At 39.7% G+C, this 21,419-nt stretch overlaps 1 protein-coding gene across 4 annotated transcripts; it reads left to right on the forward strand.

The window, feature by feature from the left end:
• Nucleotides 1-11,628: 11,628 nt before the first annotated feature.
• LOC122657715 (protein DETOXIFICATION 33-like) lies at nt 11,629-21,223 on the forward strand. 4 transcript variants are annotated; one of them, XM_043852511.1, is made up of 9 exons: nt 11,629-11,862; nt 15,694-15,889; nt 15,984-16,329; nt 16,425-16,511; nt 16,964-17,020; nt 17,113-17,351; nt 17,449-17,567; nt 20,939-21,025; nt 21,157-21,223. In XM_043852511.1, the coding sequence occupies exons 1-9, from the start codon at nt 11,689-11,691 to the stop codon at nt 21,211-21,213; spliced, it is 1,362 nt and encodes a 453-aa protein (XP_043708446.1). In that variant the 5' UTR covers nt 11,629-11,688; the 3' UTR covers nt 21,214-21,223. The 4 variants fall into 4 exon arrangements, with proteins under 4 accessions (XP_043708446.1, XP_043708448.1, XP_043708445.1 ...); XM_043852513.1 differs by lacking the exons at nt 17,449-17,567; nt 21,157-21,223 and adding exons at nt 20,378-20,444; nt 20,538-20,659 and having other exon boundaries at nt 17,113-17,284; XM_043852510.1 differs by lacking the exons at nt 20,939-21,025; nt 21,157-21,223 and adding exons at nt 17,654-17,740; nt 17,844-17,927.
• The last annotated feature ends 196 nt before the right edge of the window (nt 21,224-21,419 follow it).

Below are 21,419 nucleotides of genomic sequence, written 5' to 3' on the forward strand. Positions count from 1 at the left end.
TGGAATTATCTATTCCAGTAAGAAAAACTGAGCTGTTCACTAGAATATGTCTTCGTGACCTCTAATTTTTCTTGTCCAACCTTATGGTTTGACCATTTAAAGTAACATGCTATGATGTTCATTATTGTTACTTTAGTTACTAAATTCTTTCTACAATCTTAGAAAACTTCAGTCCCTGTTATTTTCAGATAAGGCCGTTCTCTGTCTTCAACATCCAGTAAACCTTGATAAAAAATGTAAATATAATTTTTTTCAATATATTTTATGCTACATGACTTTCTGTGGATTTCTCAATTTGATTTAAGTAACAGTGAGTTAAATATGGGCCTTCAAGTGTATGGTGATTCCCTAATCATCATCTATCAGACTTGAGGTCATAGTTATCAAGGTTGCACCGTTTAAAGATCGTTTAGATTTAAACAGGCCCATAACCTGGTTTTGCACCGTTTAAGGCTCGATTATATTACCCAATTATAGCTTGACCGAGCCCAGCCAGGCCCAGCCCAATTATATGAATGGGCAGTCATGATGTAGGCTTTAAGCACTGTGAGGTCCAACTAGGCCCGACTGAGCCCGACCAGTTGACACCCCTACTTGAGGCTCCTCAGATTAATGAATCTTAATGTTTTATAATCATTCATTGAGGTTTTAATTAATTTGATATTCATGAGATGCAAAAGAACCCAAATCGATCTTTCCGCTGCGCATTCGAGTATGAGAGATAGTTTCCTTTCTTCATTGGATCAAATGAAGAGATTGGTTTGATAAATTTTTATTGGACCAAAATTTTTGTATGATTGATTTCTCATGGCTCCCAACATGCCACCGCCTCTGTCACAATCGCCTTCGTCGAAGAAGCTTAAACCGGAATTGGACAGTATGTCTAATTTATTGATCCTAATGGAGGTAAGTCTGCTACCTCCCTTTAGTTTAATGGCTATAATCCTTAAGGATGAATTAGATTGTGGCTAATTGCAATGGATTTGATGGTACATGTTCACTGAATTTCTGAAGATATCGAGACAGATGGAAGTTTCAATTGCAAATTGTCATATATTGGAGTTTGATTGCGTGAACAACAAAGGCTCTGAAGAATCACATCCGCAGAACCATCAGATAGAACCGCTGAATTTTGGGAATCCATAGGAGACCTGGCTCTCCTCCTGCTGTGGCGGGAGCTGGAGGATCCAGCCCAACAAAAACAGGGGGTTTTGGTCATTTCATAGGGGAGGCCTGTCTGTCAAATGACCAAAACCCCCCTGTTTTTGCTGGGTTGGATCCTCCAGCTCCCATTCACGACTGAAAGAGAACGGACTACATCCATAGGAATCTTGCTTCTGACTAACATTGCCATTCGGATGAGAGCATTGGAAATCTAAAGAAGCTATTAGAATCCTTCGATATGGTTCATTGGGTTTCATGGTGATTGCATCAGTTCTCTATTTGCCTCGTTTCTACTTTACTCCTCTCCAATGTCCTGATTGACCAGTCAATGTAAAGATACCGGCAATTAGGCTTCTTGTAGTGGCACGATCTACTGGACTCCCTTTGAAGCCTTATATAAAACACGTGCCAATGTTTGTCAAAGATAGCTCTTGCAGCTGCATTGCTTCCCCATGAACATCACTTCTTCATTATTATCCAAAGCTACTCTAGAAAGATGTTTGATTTGGCAAAGTGGTTCACAATCATTATCAAGATTTGGAAACACAAGGCTCACAGGCTTTGCTTAGGTCAAGCGTTCTAATACGGGGCCAGACTCAGGTTGTAGATATTTCTTGAATGAAACTGATAATTTGTAAATTCTGCAATTTGCTTTGTTGGACCGTGTTGCTTGCCATGTCTAAAGGAAATGAATGCCACTATGCCATAACATCTTTTACAAAGGAAATTTCTTACATGTCTCATTTTTTTTCTAGATCATAGAAAATTTATACAATCATGTTGAGTAACGACTAATGAGTAATGACTACAAAAGTCTTTTTCTTAGGTTTGAAAATTTTTATTTTTCTTTTTTTCAATTTCTCTTACAACCAAACAGAGCTTTAGAACTATAATAATAGGGAAAGAGAACGCTACTTAGGCGTGTACGGTGCACTACCCCTGCACTCACACAAAGGCATCCAAAATGACTGCCGCACCCCATGGAAAGGTGGAATTTCCCAGGATGCAGAAGTCATTTTGCATGCCCGGATGTCTGGGCGCAGAGGCAGTACACCACATGTGTTCAGGTAGCGTTTTCTTTCCCAAAATAATATTACAAGTTCGATTTATCAACATCACAAGCATTTTTTTAATAACAAAATCACATGCATATCAAGTGCATTCAATTTTCAATAAGACTACGTTATCTATGAAGCATCTTACCCAAAAAAAAAAAGATTGCTAATAGCCAATTTTTGTCTTTCCAAATTGCGTATAGGTTTTTTTTTTTTTTCAATTGTTTTTATATTTATGGATGGGCATATTAATGGTTTTTTTACCAAAATGGGAGGGAGGGTGAAGGAATGGGGGTAGATAAAATATCAAATAAATAAAGTTATGGAATAAGTACCATATCCAGGACTGAACTCTTGTGCCAAATACATGATGGCGCAAAATGACAACCCCACCCCATTAAAGGCAAAAATTTCACCCCTGTTGATATTTTCTTGTATGCTCCCAACAGTCCCGTGCTAGCGCAAAAGCTACGCTCCCAAACAGAGGACTCTTCCCCAGTTAGTTATCTTGCATAACAGATGTTGAGCATAAAGGACTCACATAACAACAGAACCTCTGGACAAATAATAGGGATATATATTCCTTGCATGGTGCCTTAAAGGGTTAGGAAAAGTATCAAAATCATGTTGTTCAATGGAAATAAAAATTTTACCCAAAAAAATGGAAGTAGAAATATGGAAATTTTTTTTTTTTTTGAGAGGGGGGGGGGGGGGGGGTTGTTATAACCGATCATATGATATTCTTTCTTCCATTCAAATCATAGATCTAAGAATTGGTATTGTATTGACATATTGACTGATGTGATACTGATATGAATCGGTTGAATTGACCAAAAAAGTGATTCAGTTTTAAAATTATGCTCACCCGATATGGCCCAATTCCACTTGCATGGTCTGTATCATTATTGGTCCAAATGTGGCATGTAGGTCTCTCTTTCTTCCTTTTTTTCTCCTTCACTTGCAATGAAGGGATTAACAACAGATGGGGTGAAACAAGTTTTAATTGACCAAAAATTTGGAATTTCTTTGAGGAAATTGAAGTGAAATATTCTGAAATCAGATTATTTCTTTATTTTTTGATTACTTTATTTTGACCGAAATTTTGGTTTAAAATTTCAGATAGATTTTGAAGTTTTTTATGCATTATTTTGTATTTTATTTTTAGGGTAAATTACACATCACCTCTTAATTTTCAAACAAAACTCAAATCATCTCCTGGTTTTTGAAAAAATTCAAATCACCCATGTATTAGACCCAATATGACAAATTAGTCTCTACCGTTAGTTTTATGCTATTAAGTGATGATATCAGCCAGTTAAATAAATTTAAATTCTTAAACTACCCTTGACATCCAAACATAGATTTTGAAGGGTAGTATTGTAAATTTAATTCTAAGGGTAAAATAGTCTTTCCACACCAATAACTAATAGCAGACTAAAACCGTTACTATAGAGGGGGACGGATGAGTATTTTCAAAAACCAGGGGATGATTTGAATTTCATTTGAAAACCAGGGGGTGACGTGTAATTTACCCTTTTTTTTAATTCTATAGCTTTAAAATTTATCTAGCGGTTGACATATAGCCAATATTAATAGAAAAAAAATTTGTAACTTAATGAATGGTGTTATACTATACATTTATACAAGGTTGTAAAATATTGTGTTTTATTTAGTAATGATAAATAATTATTAAAATGTTAAACATATTAGTAAAAGGAGTAATTTGCATCAAAGAGTCTTCCAAAAGTTAAACCAAATTAAGCCTATGTAGATTAAGTCAAAAAATAAAGAAAAATATTTGAAAAAGAATTGAAGAAGTAATAAAATTTCAGTTGAAATCCAGAAATTTGAAATATTACACAGTATTACAATTATTCCAAAATTTCAATCGAAAACTTTCAGATTATGGTTTCAGTCTCTTGGAGTAGGAAAACCTCTTCCAAAAAAACAAAAGAAGGTACAACGCAAAGTGGTGGCAACAAACATGCCAACATGGGAAAGTCACAAATGTAAGGCCCCAATAGTTCTGTATTGGAGGACCAAGGCGTATACAGTATACTGAAAGATCGAATACATAACACCCGGAAGGAACCAAGCTAAGAACATCCTCAACAATGACCCTCATAATCTTGGGAAGATCATCGTTTATGATTATGGGTCGGCACCCTCTGCAGGGAGCGTGGCCCGTGTTTGTGAGGGGGCCAATGAGAGTGTGTGTTGGCATCACAGGGGTGGGTTGGTAATTTCACCTTCCTCTGTGTGTGGGTGTGGGCATGGGCACATTGGGCGGTACACTCCCCACAGAGAACTACTTTTTCGCCTCTGATTATTTAGGCTGTGTCCTCTTCTTTTTTGGGTAAAGAGTCTTCAGAGAATGAATCCTTGCACCTAGGGTTGTCAATTGGTCCGGTTTTGGGTTACCGGTCCAGTTCTCTAGCGGTTTCAGCCTAAGCTGTCAATACCAGATCCGGGTCAATAAGGTCACTGATTCCAAATCTGAAATCTAGGACCATTAAGTAATGGGTGGTCCAATTCCGGTTTCTAAGCGGGTCCAAACATTATTATAATGTAAAGCCCGAAACAAGGACAATAGGAGTTGCTCTAGAAAAACGGTAGACGTTCCAATGCGTCAATGTATATATTATCATCTCATGCGAACAGATATGTTAAACTTGAACTAATTGTGATGTTTACATATTTCACATAATTCCTCATATTTAGACTTTGTTTATGCAGAGAAAGAGATAGAGAGTTTAGAAATAGCAAATTATTATAATAATTCGTCATCTGTCATCGCCAATTTAATGGTTCGTGAATAAAGATTTTTATTGAAATAATAATCTATATATTGTAATTGTTAGGTATGAGGGGAGATAATACCAAAAACACAACTTCTGAAGTTGTTTTTCTTTTGTATGACATCATTTGTCAGATTTTATTAGATGATAATCCAGTCCTAGTCATTTCTTTCGGTTCTAACGGATCCTTAACGATTCTTGGGACCAGACCAGATCCGAACCAATAACCTACAACTAAGACCAGATCCGGACCAATAAGCTATTAGGTGGATCGATTCCGGTTCCTAACGAGACGGTTCCGATCCAAAATTGACACCCCTACTTGTACGTACATCCAGATCCTCTACTGCCTCCTGCCCGTCCTGCGCTGTACTGTGTAGACACGACAAGGCACGCAATTACCGCCTTATCCTTGCCTGAGTGCCTTGCCCGAATGGGGGTAAGGCGGTAATTGCACGCCTTGCTGTGTCTACGTAGCATGGTGCAGGATGGGTAGGCGCCAGTAGAAGATTCAAATTATGCTATACATTTTGTTTTTTCTTGTAAGGTGCAGTACATTTGAGAGGCAATCACATGTCCCTTTTGTTTCTATGAACAACGCTCTTCACCTTCTAAATGGCAATAATAGGATATGTAACGCCTCTTAGATATACGTGCTATTTACAAAGTAGGGGTGTCAATCGGTCAGTTTGAATCAGTTTCAATGTGTGAATGAGTGAGTTCAAAACATGATCCAATAATGTTGCACCAGTTTCGATTTTGTTTCGGTTTCTCTTATCAATTTACTATTAGTTTGGTTTTGTGTTGATTTCGATTAGCTATTCAAAAAGTATGAAAAAAATGTGTTTTTTTATGAATTTTGAGCTGATATCGATTTCTTATCGGGTTACGATTATATCGGTTTTGGTCTGATTTTTTAAGCTCAATTCGATGTATTATCGATTTTTATGCGATCCTTCTTTATTTCCGATTTGATTTTAGTGTCACAAAACCCAAACCAAAACATGATCCAATAAGCTCATATTAATTTCGTCGATCGAGACTAGGTTTTGACACCCCTAGTAGTACAAAGGAACTTTATTGTCCTACGGTCCTACCCCTTGAAAAAGGAAGGGCGTTGTCCCCTCCAAGGTTCCAATTCCTCACATGGGGGCAGAAATGACCATCTTACCCTCTACCTAAAAACACTGCCCAAGGTGGGGTCCACTCCCCTCTATTAAAGGAATTGGAGATGCCCGCAAATTGAAGGTGATAATTATTCCCCGAGTGCATTCGTACCCTTTGCACACAAAGCTCTAGACCATTGAGTCTGCCGAGTCCACAGTAGGCCCCACATCATCAAACGAGTGGACCCCATTAATTCAATGGTTGTATATCATGCATCAGGGAACGCTTCTCTATGAAGCATCAGCCTAGCAAAATCCGACATGGAAAACTATTAATTTCCCTTGGCTGACATCAATTACAAAGGATTTTTCGGTCAATTAAATTTTGTTTTGGGATTTGGGAAGAAGTCCAGATGAATACATTAGGGAAAATTACATGATTAGCTACTTTTGGGTTTTCATTTACAAAACTGTCCACCTTATGTTTGAGTTAACAAAAATAAACAAAAACAAATTTAATTTTACAAAACTAGACAAAACATTGACTCTCCTTCCTTCCTCGACAGTTCCCCTCTGAAAAATCTCTTTTTTTTATCATCTGTTACTTGGAGTAGCAGAGAATGGCGGTGGTTGGGACAAGGGTAGGGCTGCAGGGAATGGAGGATGCCTGGGCGAGAAGGCAATGACAGGGGTAAAAATATCTAATAAAGTAAGTGTGGGAGGGAGAGACATACTATTTTGTCCAGTTTTGTAAACCTTAACTTGTTTTTGTCAATTTTTATTAACTCAAACATAGGGTGGACAGTTTTGTAAATGAAAACCCAAAAGTAGCTAATCATGTAATTTTCCCAATGCATAATCGTGGTATGAAACCGATTTCTCTATTAAATGGCCCACATAGCCATGGACGAGAGGTAACTTGTGAGTGTGTCATTAATATGAGAGGGCATGGGAAAATATCCCCACAATAATGAGGATATAAGAATTTTTTTAATAATTTCATGGGAGAGGGTTGGGCATGTCGTGGCTTTCCCAAAGCTAGCGACTGTGCCAAATGGAGACGGAGGAGAGGGGAGGGCAGAGGGATCATTTCTATGGGGTGGGAGAAAAACAAACTCATGCTGGGCTCAACAACAACATGCCAACCATTACCCTAATTTCATATAACACTTGTGCTTATTAGTTTTCTTCATGTTCCTAGAGCTGGGAGCATGGCTCCTAATACTGTGATCGGTTTTGGGATTGATTAGGGTCAATACCAATTTGATACCGATTTGAATCGATCAAAATCGGTAAAAATGACAAAAAATTTGATTTGCTAGATCGGTTTTCGTATCAACTAGCAAAAATTATGAAAAGTAAAAGTAAGCAAAAAATTATGATCGATATTGACAGATCTCCAGATTACAAAACATTTTAGAATTGTAATGACCGATACAACCGATCCAATCCCAAGATTCAAACAATCCATCCAAGTTGACCGATCCATTAATACCAGGCATGATTGATCATTATTAGTCTAAGCCGATACCAATATGATTTGAATGATTTTGACCAATCTGATCCGAGATTACGAACCATGGCTAGGAGAGGAGGACATGAGAAGTGATATTCCACCCAAGGTTATAGGTATCAGTATTTGTGCCATTGAAATTCATATGATACAGATCGGATGGTATCAGATTACATCGACCGTAAATTTTATGAAGGATTCTCTTTTTGGCTATGTGCTTCCAAACACTGGTTATTTGTTCCTAAACACTAATCGTGTCACACTGGTCAACTAACAAGATCAGGGTTGTAGTTCACAGTATCCATACTGGTAATGGATTTGGCACTCCTCCAATCGTGGTGGGAGCTGGAGGGTCCAACCTAACAAAAACACCCAAAAACATGGGGGCATATGGTCATTTCACAGGTTCCCACCTTTGAAATGACCATATGCCCCCATGTTTTTGGGTATTTTAGCTGGGCTGGACCCTCCAGCTCTCGCCATGGCTGGAGGAGAGCCAAATTGTACTGGTAATACCGATACATATTAGACCGAATCGACCAAAAATTCAAAAAAAGTGCAAACAATGAATACGATACCGATCGGATCCATGATTACACCTAGACCAGCTCCAATGAAAAAGACAATGTTATGGATGTGTGTCAAAAAAATAAATTCCCATTAAACTAGATATCAATGGGGAAAAGAACGCTAGAGCGTCCAGCGTGCATTGGATGGCTGAGTGGGTTGGCACACATCCCAAGGACAACACCAGCCGTCCAATATGCTCTAGACGCACTGATACAGTCGAGAGGAATTGATTCCAAGAACGTTATCTGGTCGTATGATCAGCGTGGCTCTTGTGACTAAATATATAAACGTATAAAAGTACGGCATTGCCCCCATGGAAAAGCAAAAATCCCACCAGAATGATGTTTGCACGCTCTCGAATTAGCCAACCGCCAGCGCATCCATGCAGGCTGTTCTTTCCCATCTATTTAACGCCAAGTTTCACCAACAACCAGGCTTAAGAGCGCAAGCAACGGAACTGACTCAACTACCAATCATAGTCACCCTTTTAAGTCTGTTTATGTTCATGTTGTATTCAGCTTTCATCCTATCAATAATCAGATCCATTCAACAATTGAGGTAAACACCTCTGCCCCCCAACACCCCCCCCCCCCCAACCCGAAAAATTATCGGGTGCTATGCGCATCCTGCAGTGCAGCACTGCCCATGCATGTGTGCACAGTGGGCTCCATCGTGCACACATGGGTGGTGCTGCGCCACACGATGCGCACAGCACCCCCAGTACTGGGGCGATAAGGACCCCCCTCCTCTTTGATAAAGTTGATGGGAGAATCTCGTCTGTAGCTATTATTTAATCTTTATTTATTTTTTATTGGGGAGCACAGAGGCCACACATGTGCAGTAGCCAATGAGAGTATGTGCGCTAGCATCTTGGGGAGTGGGGCGATCATGTCGCCCCCCACTCTATCTGGGTGTGGCCCTTGTCCCCCACATAGAACTTTTTTCCTTTTTCTTTTTTTTATATATTCAAATCATCTATTTGAATTTAAAATATATTGGAGGATGACAATCCATTGGACTTTTAGAAATTATAAATTGAAAGAAAAAGGAAAGAGTTCCACATATCTCTCACTTTTTGTGTAAAAGATAGGGGTGCAAGTTTGGCCTTGTCGGCCCAAACCCGCTCTCGTCCGCCCTGAGTCCGAACAGGGCCTGGGCTGAGATATCTTGGCCTTGAGGATTGGTCAGGGACTCAGGGCTGAAAATTTCTAACCCTGAGTCAGGATCGGGTCGGGTTAGGATTGAGGCCTCAAGCTGAGCTTGACCCAGCCCGGCCCGACCCTGTTTTAAGTTATACTATAAAATATATACTGATATAGTATATATTTATAAACTTTAAATATCACCCACATTTTGTTATATAATATATTATATATAAAGATAAAAATGATATAAATATTTTATTATAGTGTTATTTTAAGTAAAATTGATAATTTTCTCCCCGGCCCAATCTAGCCGATGCATCTCCCTTCACCCTCCTCATGATCAGGGCCAATCAGGGTCAGCCCAACCCGACCGTGAGGGCGGCTCAGGGTTGGATTTTTCAGGCCCTGAGTCAGGGTCGGGTCGAGCCTGGGCCCAGATAAGGAGACTCAGGGTTGGGCTTGGGTTTTATAAAGCCTGGCCCAACCCGACCCTGTTGCACCCATAGTAAAAGATTAATAGATCCTGTTACAATTGGTAAATTTTGAGAAAAAGAAAATGAAAACAAAAATCAAAGAGCATTTATGGCAGATTCCAAAATAGGTTGAAGTCGAACATTAAGTTAGAAAACAAAACAAACAAAAGAAAAACACCTCTATGAATAATTTTTTGGATGAGTACCTTTTTTTTTCGGATGAGGCTTCAATTTGGTGGACAAGTAGACCTCTCTCTCTCTCTCTTAAAGGTTGGTTCATTATTATTTTTTAATAGATATTAGATAGATCCCAAAGAGATTTGAATTCATGATCTCTTAGTTGTGAATTGTAAACCTTATATGTTCCTGAGTAGTGTCGTTGTGTAACCGATGAATCAGGAGAGTCGAACACACACCCCATCAAGGTGTATGAGAGTATGGATTCGAACACAAAATATATAAACGAATGTAACAAGGGCTCTTTGAGGTTTCATGGGGTTGAAGTCTTCAAGGTTTCGATAAACTTAAACTGAGTTGTTTAATCAAAATTCTTCACCACCTATAATGAACATAGCTCTTCAAATTTATTGAAAACTAAAATGCGCCAGTACAAGGGATATCAGAGAAACAGAACTTTGTGATATATTGCAAGGCTGGCAGAGAGCAAAGGATTTACAAATCCAGATTAAGGAAGTGTGGTACACTGGTACCGCAATAAAGAACTTTATGCAATGCTCAAACCTTCATATTTTGATTATGTGCTTTGGAACTTAATTAATTGTTTTATCTCTCTAGCTGAAGAAACTGATCATAACTTCCCTTCAGTTGTAATTAAGTGGCGTAAAGAGAGAAGTGTATCTTCTTTTAACTCGTTCTAATTTTTCTTGTTTTTTAATATATAATTTTTTTCTATTAAAAAAAAAGTTTGCACTGTATTACATATAATACTTTAAAATCGGATTAATACGTAACTATTAAGGGTCGACGTGCATCTAAAACCCATCTTGAATGGATTCACATTCACCGGTTAAGAAAAACTGTGTCCAATTAAAGCAATTATTGGCTTTAAATGCCATTTTCTCACTCTTATATATACTAGGAAAAAAATAAGAGCAAACAAATAACTACCAATCTTCTTTATAGTTTCACGGGATGACAATGGTTTGAATGACAGTTGAAAAATATCCTTGTGTCGCTTTGTGCACTTAAAGCTCAGAGGATCTAGAGTTAATTAGACTTCTTGGCATTAATTAGTTTTAGAGAATAAATATAGATTACGTTAACTGACTAATTAATTACGATAAGTTGCCGGACAGAGACTCTCAATGATGGTTGTAATGGGGACAGCAAGTCACCAAATCGATTGGTTACGAACCGGACAACAAATAGAGAGAGTTTTTTTTTTTTTTTATGTCTGTTGACTTTGATATAAACCAAAAAATAAGAATGAGAAGGTTCGTTCGTTCGTTCCCATTAATTAGTTTAATTTGGTAGATCGAGGAAAGGTTAACATTGGCGCGCGGTTAAATATCTAAAATGGCAGTTTTGTAATAATTTATTGTTGAAAGGTTGTTGGTGGAGACTGGAGAGTAATATACAATGACACTAATAAATGAACGGAAAATATAGCTAACGACTGGGAGATCGAGAGCCGCCTGTGCTATTCTATATTTTTTTTTGTTGGTACGAGCCTGTGAATCTGTGATACTCTACTGAAAGGAAAAAAGGGTGTTAGAGGGGAAGCTTTAGAAGATTTTTTTAAGTTTAGTTTTTGTTGGAAATGGAAGTTCCATTGCTACAAGAAAAAAGAGTTTTAGATGGGTATGAGGATGAAGAGGTGGAGAAGAGCTTGGTGAAACGGGTGATGGTGGAGTCGAAGAAGTTGTGGATGCTAGCAGGGCCAGCAATCTTTACGTCCATATGTCAGTACTCACTGGGAGCACTCACTCAGACCTTTGTAGGACAAGTGAATGCTCTTGCACTCGCCGCCGTCTCCGTCGAGAATTCTGTAATCGCCGGACTTGCTTTCGGCGTCATGGTAATTAATGTTCTTCTTAATTTCACTCCTACCTCCGCCTACTTTTCCTTTTGTTGTCTATGTCGTTAATTTGCAATTTGGATCCTCTACTGGTGAGCTATTCCCCAGCAGGATCGTGTTGTCCAGACACGATGTTTTGCGCAATGTCTGTCTTATCCCTGTCCAAACGCTTTGCCCAAGTGGGGATAAGGAGGTCATTGCATACAGCACCATGTCTAGGTAGCACGGTCTTGCCGGGCAGCTCGGCAGTAGAGGATCTGGATCCGTTAATTTGGGGTCTTCTCAATTTTTGGATTCTCCATTGTGTGCTGCCCGTCCTGCATAGACATGGTTGCGTGCAATGACCGCCTTACCCTTGCCCAAGTGTGGGTAAGGTGGTCATTGTGCGCTGTCCTGTGTCTATGCAACACGGAGCAAGACGGGCAGCACGTTGTAGAGGATCTGGATCGGGGTCTTCTCCAAGTGACCAGTATCGATCGAAAATGGGTTGTAGAGCTATTATCTCCTCGAGTTCCCAATGCCTCTAATAAGGGGAATTTTTATCACCTCAAGTCCGGTGCACCATTTTTTTTTGTGCAAGTCAAGGGCCGATTGACCATCAGGGTCCCACAAGGAGGCAAAGAGGGGCTCCACTTCTTGGAAAGCAAGTAGATGTGGACTAGGTGTCGCTAAGGAGACTTGAACCACCGATCAAGTTCCAGAAGCTATTCTCCCAAGGGAGCAGCAAACCACCAGGGGAAGCCCTGAATTGACAGTTTTCCAGTGCACCTAAAAGGTGCATCGGGCGGTGCACCTTGAAGTGGTTTTGTTTAAAACACTCCCCCAAGTGCATGTGCACCGTCTGATGTACCTTTTAGATGCATCGGACTTGAGAGGATAAAGGTCGGGGTGGATCTCACCTGCGTAGTGTGTTTGGACAAGGGTAGGGTGGTCATTGTGCTCCCCTCTTGTTAGAGGCACTGAGAAACTGGGCCGAGCAGGGAACTGGAGGGGATAAAGATCTCTGTATGGCAGAGTGTCAAGGTGGCAAGTAAAACTCTTTTAGGAGAAAATTTCTCTATGCCTGGAGAGTGTACCGCCAACGTCGAACACAGTGAGGCTAAAATGACTATCCCACCCCTATGAAAGACAAAAATCCCATCCTGTTCTCATTGGTCCAATGTTGTAAGGCCCACGCTTACGTGTTAGCGGGGCGGATTCACCGCCCAACTTCCATGAATGGTAGACCGGGCTGTGAGGGATTAATGATAAACCTGTATTTGAATCTATTTAAATATCGTGGGTATATTCATTGTACACTGGGAATTGAGAAAAAGTACACGCAAAGGCACGCTAGGCTCTAGAGCGATTCTCCAGAGTCCAAACAGCGTTCCTAGTTTTGCCACGTAGAGAAGTGATGTCGCAATCCCGAATCCCGATCTTTGGATATTTGAAGATAGATTTGAATTAACAAATTTCATATTCAGTTATGGGCAAAAAGAAGGTTGTATTACTGTATATAGGAAGGGTTAAATGACCAATCCATCCCTTTTGAAATAAAAAAATCTCATTCGTGATGGATGTCTTGAAAGGCATAAATACTCTCATTGGTCCGCCTCGGTGCAGGTGCCACACAGATTCCTCTCCATTCAATTATTTCACCTTCCATGTTTAATCATGCAATTAGGGATATCAAACTATCAATCGGTTGGTTTGGTCCTGTTTCAGTTTTGGTCTTTTGTGACATAATGGGCTTTTCTCTATAATGTTTTTCAGTTTTTATTATTTTTGTCAGGTTTTGTTGGTTTTAATCAGTTCTATCCCGTTCGGTTTTTCTATAATTTCATGAAAGCCAAACCAAAACCAAATTGACAAAGATTCGGTTTGATCCAATTTTTCGGTCGGTTTTGATGAGTCCAACCAGTTTGGTCTAGAAATGGACATTTCTACATGCAACCCCTCGTAATCACTGGCATCCTTGGTATCCCAATATTTGTTCGGTGCTATGTTCTATCCCATGCATGTTTTAAAAAACCAAGAATTATATCGTTGAATCGATTGTGACCGATCCGACACAGTTAATTCACATTTAAAACCCTAGAAATTTCTAGTTATTGGATGTGGATCGATTCTAGGGTTCTTGGAGGCTAATTCAGGATTGGATCGGAATCGTCACCATCTCATTCTATCTACGATTCTGCATTTTAAAACCTTGATTCCATGGCCGAATCCATTAACTCTTAAAGTCGCCACCATCTTCTTAAAATTTCAACCTAATCTAAATGGCCACCTAGCAAAAATAGGTGCCCAACCATGGATACCTTCCTAGACTACTTCCATAGCAACCTTGCGCTTAAAAGTTCACAATTTTACTGTATTTTCTTTTTGGAGGCAATTTCTCTTCATCCATGGCAAAGACGGATGGGTCTGGATGGATATTGAGATCAGTGGAAAAGACATTATCCAACACTATCTGGTCGTGTGCGGCATGTGGCCCTGCACCTAGACACAAAATCGTGCATAATGACCACCGTGCCCCTATAGAAAGTAAAAAATTCCTGGGAGGATGATTGTGTCTGGGAATATTATTAAGGTATAACAAAACAACAAGGGGAGCTGAGGGTGTGGGGTGTGGATCAGTGTAGATCCCCTCTCCGATTTCTTACTCTCATTGGACCTGTTCAGTGATTGGAGGGGAGCTGTGTCCATTTCCACAAAGTTAATCCCAGGTCTTGGGTAATGGGTTCTAGGTAAAGGTGATTATGGATCAAGATACCGATATCAATTGGCCGATGTGTATCAGATATCGATACATATCAATATCATCGGTGTCAGATATCGATATGATACTGACATGGATCGGGAGTATCAGCCATAAAGTGAATTAATTGTCGATGAATCTACGCTCAATACAGGTTGATACGGCCCGATCCATATCATCTTAGTATTGGTATGCGTATCAGTGGTGATGATTTTTTTTTTTTTTTGTGGTAATATCAGTGGTGATGATACGACTACTGATAGTGATAGCTATAACCTTGAGTATGATGGATCTTGACTACCTAGACTCGTTATCCCTTGCAATTCGTTGCCCACTCCAATTCCTCACATAGGAGTGGAAATGACCACCCTACCCCTTGCCCGAATACACTGCCCAAGGTAGGGTAGGGTGGTCTTTTCCACTTCTATATGAGGAATTGGAGGAAAATGGAGCGGGCAGCAAATTGGAGGTGATTATTATTCGACTACTTATACTAATAATTAAACATACATGCAATTTTACTTCTATAAAGTATGGAAAAACTTCTTCATGCTATCAGAGTGTAATTTTTTTTTCTCTCACATGGGTTTTTGAGTGAAAAAGAATGTTATTTGGTTGCATGGGTCTGCATCCAAACACAGGAGCATGTGAAATTATCATCCCACATCCTGTGAAATAATCAATTCCATCTTCTCATTGGTACCCATGTTGGTGCAGGGGCTACACGACAAGGCAGTGATCTCTTACCTTTTTCTTTTTTTTTTTGTTTTTTCAAAACAGCCACCGGTGGTGTGGCTTGTCGTAGATTTCTTCCTACACCAGCAGCGTGGGAAACCCTCTACTATGTAAAATCTATATCTAGGCATAGATGATAGAACTTTATGCTTTTGCAATGCAATTTTCTGTGAGGACCTCATCTTTCTCTACTTTAGTTTTTTGAAAGGATCTATGTAGACGACCCCAAATAGTTGGGATAAGACTGAGTTGTTATTGTTGTTGTAATTTTCTGGAAAGATCCGTTTTTTAACATGAAGATGAAACCAAAAGCTATATGTTAATAGGGGAGTTGATGTATAAAACATTGATTGCAGTTGGGAATGGGGAGTGCATTGGAAACGCTATGCGGGCAAGCATATGGAGCAGGACAGATTACGATGCTGGGAATTTACATGCAGAGATCATGGGTCATTTTGTTTGTCACTTCTCTGTTTTTGGTTCCAATTTATGTCTTCTCTCCTCCCATTCTAAAGCTCTTTGGCCAGACTGATGAGATTGCTGATGCCACTGGTTAGTTCTCTCTCTCTCTCTCTCTCTCTGATCACCAAGTTTATGGGGGGAGATTTTGGATTCCTGATATGAGTTAGTTAATTTGTTGGTGCAGGGAAGTTTGCCCTATGGATGCTTCCACAATTGTTTGCTTACGCCTTAAATTTCCCAATACAGAAGTTCCTGCAAGCACAGAGAAAGGTTCTTGTAATGGCTTATGTTGCAGGAGTAGTGTTGGTGATACATGTATTGCTTAGTTGGCTGCTAATCTTGAAGTTAGGGTGGGGTTTGGTTGGTGCTGCTGTGAGTCTCAACTTCTCATGGTGGCTTGTTGTTTTAGGTCAATTGGCCTACATTTTTATTTGGAAATCTGATGGAGCTTGGACTGGTTTCTCTTTCCAAGCTTTTAAAGACCTCTTTAGCTTTGTAAAGCTTTCCTTGGCTTCTGCTGTCATGTTATGGTATGACACAACATTTTGATCCTTTACCACAACACATTCTCAGCTTTCCTATTGGTTACTGATATAACTTGTTTGGTTCCATGACATGATCACAGCTTGGAGTTTTGGTACTTGATGATAGTTACAGTCCTAGCAGGTCATCTAAACAATGCATTGATTGCAGTTGATGGCATCTCTGTCTGGTAACAGTTCTACCTCTACCAGTTCTCCTCACCAAATTTAATGTTTGATCAATCAAGATGCACTAAAACAAATTCTGACTTTAATTAGAGGCGTGCGTATCCAGTGCACGAGGCTCTCGCTACTGTGGGGTCTGGGGAGGGTCACAATGTACACAACCTTACCCCTGCTTTCACAGAGAGGCTGTTTCTAGACTCGAACCCATGACCACTTGGTCACGATGGAGCAACCTTTAACGTTGCACCAAGGCCCGCCCTCTGATTTTGTTGGGTACAATAGAGGCATTTCAAACAAATGCCCCCATATCAGACTTTGTTGGGGTTTTTGAAGCAGAACTGCAAAATATTCAGATTGCTTTGTTTCATAGTTTCAAGTAAACATTTGCAAGCTCCATGGATCATTTTCTATACCTAATGCACTTCTGCTCTTGACTTGAGATTTCAAATTCTTGCAGCATGAACATTAATGGATGGGATTTTATGATTGCACTTGGATTCAATATTGGAATAAGGTTGGCTACTCTATTCTCTTTCTTTTATAAGTTTTCTTCTTGAGTAAAGGACATTGGACTGATCTAGTATATTTTGGTCTCTGCTCAAATAGTGTGAGAGTATCAAATGAACTGGGGGCAGGTAAACCTAGAGCAGCAAAATTTGCAATATTGGTGGTTTCTGCAACATCCATAAGTATAGGACTGGTTTGCATGGCCTTGGTTTTGGGAACAAGGGACTACTTTCCTTATATTTTCACCAACACTGCTGAAGTGAGGAAAGAGGTCACCAAGCTTTCACCCTTGTTAGCAATTACTGTGCTTCTAAATAGCCTTCAACCAGTCTTGTCTGGTAAGTATGAAAATATTCCAAATTAATATGGTTAATTAGCATATGATCTTAATTAATTACCATAGTTGTATATATAAATTTTTTCCTTTTTCTTCAGGGGTTGCTATTGGAGCTGGATGGCAAGCTCTGGTTGCATACATCAACATTGGATGTTATTATATAGTTGGATTACCTGCTGGCTTACTCTTGGGGTTTAAATTTGGTTTTGGGATTGAGGTGATTACAATACTTAAACCATTAAAAGTTTTTCAAGCTAGATATATCAGTTTTGATCTTCTATAAATTTCTTGTTGGAGTTGCAGGGTATTTGGGGAGGGATGATTGGTGGCATCGTTTTGCAGACCATAGTCTTGACCTTAGTTACATCATACACTAACTGGAATAAGGAGGTAATTAATTAAACACTTCCATAACACTTCTGAGGGGTTCATTTCTCCTGTTTCATTTTTCTTTTTTGATTTCTCTTGAACTCTTTTTGTAAATGTTTGATAGGCCTCTGAAGCAGGGAGCCGTGTTAGAAGATGGGGAGGATCGGTGGCAGAAAATTGACTTGTTTCTTTCAAACTTTTGGTCAATGTATATTTTTTTTGGGGAGGGAGGGGGGTGTGGAAGGTGGACTTTCTGGGCAATAATATCTTTAGGATGACCTGAGGGCTGAGGAGGAAGAGGAGTTCATTTAACCATTTAATCAATGCTCAAGCAGTTTTGATGTATTCTAATCAACCAAGGACATCAAATTTTGTTAAGCACAAATATTTTGGACATTAATCACTCCTTAGTTTTATCAGGTCGTTTGGCCATAACAAATGTTTTACTCTTGGCCTGTTGTTACATGTCTTTGGTCTTATATGACAGGAAAATTTTTCTTGTTGCCCGTAATCGCGTACGTCGAAATGAAATAATCCCCTTCCCATATGTGCTTGCAAATACACCTTTAGGTTTTAATGTTTTTCAAAATACCCTTTTTAATCGGAGCGGAATTCCATTTTGGCACTTGTGATTATGGACAGCAGGAAAACTGTTGCCCGGATTGCGGAAAATTTTATTTTTATAATATATGAACTCTATACTCTTTGAATACATTGTTGTTAGGGCTGCAATAGGGTCGAATTGGGCTGGCTTTTTATAACCTCAACCCAACCCTGAGTCCCCTTAGATGGGCCCAGGCCCAGCCTAGGCCCTGCATGACCTTGACTCAAGGTTTGAAAAATTCAAACCTGATCCGCCCTTAGGGCTGGGTAGGGTTGACCCTGATTGGTCCTAATCATCGGGAGGATGAAGGGAGAAGCAGCGGATGGTCCAAACTGGGCAGAAGAAGAAGGGCAGGGCTAGGTTGGGCCGGGCCTGTCTCAACCCTGGCCCGGCCCTGGCTAAGGTTCAGTTGATTTTTAGTAGGGGTGAATGGAATCCTGGCCCTCCTTCCTCGATTGATTTATACCTTGTTTGGAGTCTTCTGAGTAACATCTCCAGGATCTCCTCCCTAATTCTATCATTTGGACAGCTATCAAATCTAGTTTGTTTATCACAAAACAGTTAGAGTTGCTTGCCTGGTAGTGAACTGGGCTCTAGGTATTTGGTTTAAGTCTTCTATTCCTCTACAGTCTATCATAGCTTCGAGGTGTATTGTTGATGCCCTTCCCACTAAAGACCATCTTAGAAAGAGATCTATCTCGGCTTCCCCCTTCTGTTGGGCCAGAATTGAGAGTAGGGACCATTTGTTCTTCGACTACCCATTCACTTTCCAGGTATGGGATGATATATGTAGGCTTTGCTCCTCCCCCCCACCTCAAAGGAGAGCCTCTAGATGTGTTATGACTTATGAGAAGTTGATTGGGTTGCCAAGACGTTCAAGGGACACTCAAATGGGAGCATTGCCAAACTCATTTTCTGTGGGACTTTTTCTTAGATTTGGATGGAGGGAAATTACCGTCTCTTTTAGAATAGGACACGATCCAAGCCTCTGATTATCAAGGCTATTCGGTTAGATGTTGAAGATTTCTATTGGGCTTCCCCTCTGAAGGGTCCCAAGTCCCCTAGAAGCTTGTTTCTCTTAGCCTTGTGGGGAGTTCATCCTGAGTGGACCTTGGTGTCTTAGGTTGTGGTATTAGAGTCATTCCTCTGCTCTCCTTTCCTTTTGGGGGCCTGAGATTGTTGATTTTTAGGGCATTGTCTATCTGGACAGTGTGTGTTGTTCTTGTTTGTGGAGGTGCCCTTGATCTCTAGGGTGCCCTCCTTCATTTGTATAATTTTTTCTTTCCTTTCTCAATAAATTTGATTTACCAATATTAAAAAAAACCATGACCATGATTTTCAAAACTGACCCACCAACTGGTTGAATTGGAACTAATGAGGGACCTCTAGTCTGATTTCATCAAGCAAAGAACCTGTTCAGATCTGACAAGTTAAAAACTGATGATCAAGATAAAAAATTCATTCAAACGAACTATCCCTAGCTCTTGTGCTTTGTTGGGGTTTCTGAAACAAAACTGCAAAATATTCGGATTGGTTGGGAGGGGGAGGGGGAGCGGGTTTCAGCTATCAGTTCTCTTAGCATTGTTTGTTTTAAGATTATGGCTGTGATCCAATAACAACTCATCTTCAAAGCACAAGTTGTCTCCAAAGCACCATTTGCAAGCTCTATGGATCATTTCAATATACTAAAATGAATACTGGACCTTAGAACACTTCTGCTCTTGACTTGAGATATCAAATTCTTGCAGCATGAACATTAATGGATGGGATTTTATGATTGCTCTAGGATTCAATGCTGCAATAAGGTTGTGCACTCTATTCTCTGTCTTTTATAAGTGTTACTTTTGAGTAAGGGACATTGGGCTGATCTAGTAGATTATGGTTAAAATCATTTTATGGTTTGCTCAAACAGTGTGAGAGTATCAAATGGGGATTAATGAACTGGGGGCAGGTAAACCTCAAGCAGCAAAATTTGCAGTCTTGGTGGTATCTGCAACATCCACAGCTATAGGACTGTTTTGCATGGCCTTGGTTCTGCCGCAGTGAGGAAAGAGGTCACCAAGCTTGCACCCTTGCTAGCAGTTACTGTGCTTCTAAATAGCCTTCAACCAGTCTCGTCTGGTAAGTATGAAAACATTCCAAGTTATATATTGTTAATTAGAATATGATCTTAATTACCATACTTGTATTTATGAATTTTTCCTTTTTCTTCAGGGGTTGCTATTGGAGCTGGATGGCTAGCTCTGGTTGCATACATCAACATTGGATGTTATTACATAGTAGGACTACCTGCTGGCTTACTCTTGGGGTTTATGTAGTTTGGTTTTGGGGTCAAGGTGATCATAATACTTAAAACCATGATTCAGAACTATTTACTATTATTTGGAATTTTTTTTTTGTTGGGGTTACTGACATTAATAAGGCAGTGTTTGGTTACTTTGGTATGCATTATTGGAATGCATTCTAGGCCTATTTCAAATTCTCGGATGATAAAAATAGTTGTTTTTATTGTATGAAAATGCAAAATCGACCTAAAATACATACCAAACACAGCCTAAAAGTTTTTCAAGATATATCAGTTTTGATTTTCTATAAATTTCTTCTTGGAGTTGCAGGGTGTTTGGGGAGGGATGACTGGTGGGATTGTTTTGCAGACCATAATCTTGACCATAATTACATCTTGCACTAACTGGAAAAAGGAGGTAATGCATTAAACACTTCCATAACACTTCTATGGGGGTTCATGTTCATTTCCCCCTTTTTCATTTTTCTTTTGATTTCTGTTTTGTGAAGTGATTAATATTTTATGAACTTTTCTGTAACTAACTCACAGGCCTCTGAAGCTGGGAACCGTTTTAGAAAATGGGGAGGATCAGTCGCAGAAGATTAACTTTGCATCTGTTGTGAGATTTTTTGGAGGAAAGGTGAATTTAGCTCGTCTCCACGGAGGCGTACGCCCAGGGTGGGAGGAGCTAACTCAGCTAATCTACCCAAATTGTGGACATAGGCATTTAAGTTGAATCACATTTACATTTTTGTTGTATTTTTCTTCCTGAATGGCTTATCTTTAGATTAGATGGGACCAAAATTTGTGGA

Source organism: Telopea speciosissima, chromosome 4, assembly GCF_018873765.1.
Source record: "Telopea speciosissima isolate NSW1024214 ecotype Mountain lineage chromosome 4, Tspe_v1, whole genome shotgun sequence".
Classification (NCBI taxonomy): domain Eukaryota; kingdom Viridiplantae; phylum Streptophyta; class Magnoliopsida; order Proteales; family Proteaceae; genus Telopea; species Telopea speciosissima.

Bases quoted from the DNA above. Each gene is read 5' to 3' on its own strand.
- LOC122657715 (XM_043852511.1), top strand. From the start codon at position 11,689: ATGGTGGAGTCGAAGAAGTTGTGGATGCTAGCAGGGCCAGCAATCTTT. The intron at 16,512-16,963 runs GTAACAGTTCTA...AAATTCTTGCAG, and splicing joins GTTGATGGCATCTCTGTCTG to CATGAACATTAATGGATGGG. The intron at 21,026-21,156 runs GTAATGCATTAA...ACTAACTCACAG, and splicing joins GCACTAACTGGAAAAAGGAG to GCCTCTGAAGCTGGGAACCG.